Source organism: Carlito syrichta, unplaced genomic scaffold (assembly GCF_000164805.1).
Source record: "Carlito syrichta isolate Samal-C Ts95f unplaced genomic scaffold, Tarsius_syrichta-2.0.1 Scaffold126461, whole genome shotgun sequence".
Taxonomy (NCBI): Eukaryota; Metazoa; Chordata; class Mammalia; order Primates; family Tarsiidae; genus Carlito; species Carlito syrichta.
The window spans coordinates 11,493-14,457 of record NW_007070557.1 but is presented as its reverse complement, the minus strand read 5'-3'; the positions used below and the strand labels follow the sequence as shown (position 1 = coordinate 14,457).

General features: G+C 50.1%; 1 protein-coding gene across 1 annotated transcript in view; it reads right to left on the bottom strand.

The window, feature by feature from the left end:
• The window catches only part of RASIP1 (Ras interacting protein 1), a 14,501-nt gene that overhangs the window by 1,623 nt on the left and 9,913 nt on the right, over positions 1-2,965 (bottom strand). Inside the window, exons 6-7 of the mRNA XM_008048650.2 lie at positions 1,483-1,726; positions 1,099-1,271 (exon numbers count right to left, since the gene is read on the bottom strand). Of these exons, the coding sequence (XP_008046841.1) occupies positions 1,099-1,271; positions 1,483-1,726 (417 nt within the window). The remainder of the gene's footprint in view (positions 1-1,098; positions 1,272-1,482; positions 1,727-2,965) is intronic.

Below are 2,965 nucleotides of genomic sequence, written 5' to 3'. Positions count from 1 at the left end.
AAAGAAGTGGGTGGAGGTGAAGAAGTAGTAACAAGACTGGCCATTAGTTTATGTTATTGAAGCTGTTGATGTGTTCATAGGGATTCATTCTATTGTGGCCAGTTTTTATGTTTGGCAGTTTCTACATCTGACCTAGTTGTGATTAAAATCAGGGACTCCTGATTAAAGTGTGACTGAAATCAGAGACATCCAGATTGCCTGGGTTCAAAACTCCCAGCATGGCTACTTCTGGCAAGTCACTGTGCCTCAGTTTCATCTGTAAATTGGGAGAATAGAAACTATGTAGCAAGGTTGTTATGAGGATGCAATATGGTAAGATTGTAAGGTTCTTGGAACACTGCTTGGGGCTTATTAAATACACTGTAAATACTTGAAGAAAATACATAAATAAAATCGACCAGAGATAGTGGCTCATGTCTGTAATCCCAGCTCTTTGGGAAGCTGAGGAGGCAGGGTCGCTTGAGCCCAGGAATTTGAGACCAGCCTGGGCAACATAGCAAGTCCTTGTCTCTACCAAAAAAAAAAAAAAAAAAATTAGCTGGGCATGGTGGCATGCACCTGTAGTCCCAGCTACACAGGAGGCTGGGGTGGATCACCTGAGCCCAGGAGGTCGAGACTTCAGTGAGCCGTGATTGTGCCACTACACTCCAGCCTGGGCAACTGAGTGAGACTCTTACTCAAAAAATTAAGAATACATAAATAAAATAAAATGATCTACCTGATTTTCAGTTTCCTCATCTGAAAATCTGACAATTATTACTTCAGCGGGGCTTTGTCAGCATTCAACTTGAAATGCTAAATACAGTGCCTGGAATATAGTTTATGTCCAATGAATGTTTTAACCATCACATTCACTGGTCTCCTACCAGACTTCCTGACTCAGCATGTCTGAGGGAGGGACCCTGGAAACTATTTTTCATAAGTTCCACTAGAATTCAGCTAGAGCCAAGTTTGGTCAGTGTTGGTGCTGGCTTCCTTCTAGCTGCCAATGCGTTACCCACAGTGTCTGAGCTGGGGCTGGGGATGGCATGGGGCCCAAGGGGAGCTCCAGGGGTGAGCTGAATACAGAAGGTGGTTCAGTGGGGTTCCAGGAGTCACCTTGAGCAGGGAGGTCCGGGGCACACAGAGCAGGTTCACGGCCATGGAGAGCTTCCGGAAGAACTCCGTGGCAATGTCGCCCAGCCCAGCCCCCTGCAGCCAGTCCAAGACAAGGTCCAGGTTGGTTCGGATTTGGACAGCTCGGGACCACTGATAGAAAGGTCGGCCTTGACCTGTGGGTAAAGGGCATTAAGGGTATGAGAGGCAAAGGGTGGGAGGCCCCTGTCCTCTGCCTTCCAAACGTTCCCATCTTCCGCTTGGGATCTAGAGTTTGCTCCCCAGGGTACCCAAAGGTAAGGCCTGAGCCGGTGGCATGTCTAACTTGACGGGGGTCTTAGCGGCACCCGTCTTTGCCTCCCTGCCAGCTCCCAGCCCAACCCTCACCTCGTTCCATCAGTGAGTTGAGAAGCGAGGCGTTGGAGAAGAAGAACAAGTAGCCGAAAGTCTGAGACACGAGGTCCGGGTGCAGCTCGCACTGGCTGGTCAATTCCAGGGCTGCCTGGAACACGCCCAGGGTAGGTCTCAACCCTGGAGGCATGGCCCCCAGCTCCGCACCAGGCCCTGGCAGCTCTGCCCCAGCTGTGAAAGGATTACTATCCAGGAGTGCAGGCAGTGTTGAATACAGAGTCTGCAGAGACACAGAGGTGCAAACAAATGATTGGACTACAACCCCTGCAAGTTTCAGGGCAGGAGAGAGGAGGATAAAGGTGCACTCCATCAAGGGCTTCTGGGAGTTATAGTCCATTCAACACCCTAAGGGGCCCCATTAGCAAATTCCTGCTTTGTATATGGGTTTCTAGCATTTATTAGGCCTGGAGCAACTCTAGTCTTTAAAAAGGAGGCCGAAGCCGTGGCTCACACCTGTAGTCCCAGCACTCTGGGAGGCTGAGGCAGGAGGATCACTTAAGCCCAGGAGTTCAAGACCAGACCCGGCTACATAGCAAGACCTCATCTCTAAAAAATAATCAGGCCAAGCAGGTGGCTCAAGCCTGTGATCGGAGCACTTTGGGAGGCTGACATGGGAGGACTGCCTGAGCCCAGGAGTTCTAGACCAGCCTGAGAAACACATCCAGACTCTTAGAAAAATAATAATAATTAGCCAGGCATGGTGGTGTGTACCTGTAGTCCCAGCTACTGCAAAGGCTGAGGCAGAAGATTGCCTGAACCCAGGTAGTCAAGGCTGCAGTGAGCCATGATCATGCCACTGCACTCCAGGCTGGGACAGAGTGAGACCCTGACTCAAAAAAATTAGAAATTAAAAAGTCAGCCAGGTGTGGTAGCACATGCCTGTAGTCTCAGCTACTCAGAAGGCTGAGGCTGGAGAATCACCTGGGCCCAGGAAGACAAGGCTGCGGTGAGCCATGATCATGCAACTGACTCCAGCCTGGAAGAAAAAGAGTTAAGACCCTGACTCAAAAATTTTTGAAAAACATTAAAAATAAAAGGACTTCCAGGCCAAGTACGGTGGCTCACACCTATATCTCAGAATGTTGGGAGGCCAAGGTAAGAGGATTGTCTGAGCCCACAGGTTTGAGACCAACCTGAGAGACTTGGCAAGACCTCATATCTCTACAATAAATAAAAAAATCAGCCGGGCTCAGTGGTTCAGCCTGTAATCCCGTGCTTTAGGAGGCTGAGGTGAGTGAACTGCCTGAGCCGCGGGTTCCAGACCCGCCTGGGCAACTTGGTGAGATCTCATCTCTACAGTAAATCAAAAAAATTAGCCAGGTGTAGTAGCGCGCACCTATAGTTCTAGCTACTTGGAAGGCTGAGGCAGAAGGATCACCAGAGCCCAGCAGGTCGAGGCTGCGGTGGCCGGGAGCATGCCACTGCACTCCGGTCTGGGCGACGGAGTGAAACTCCAACT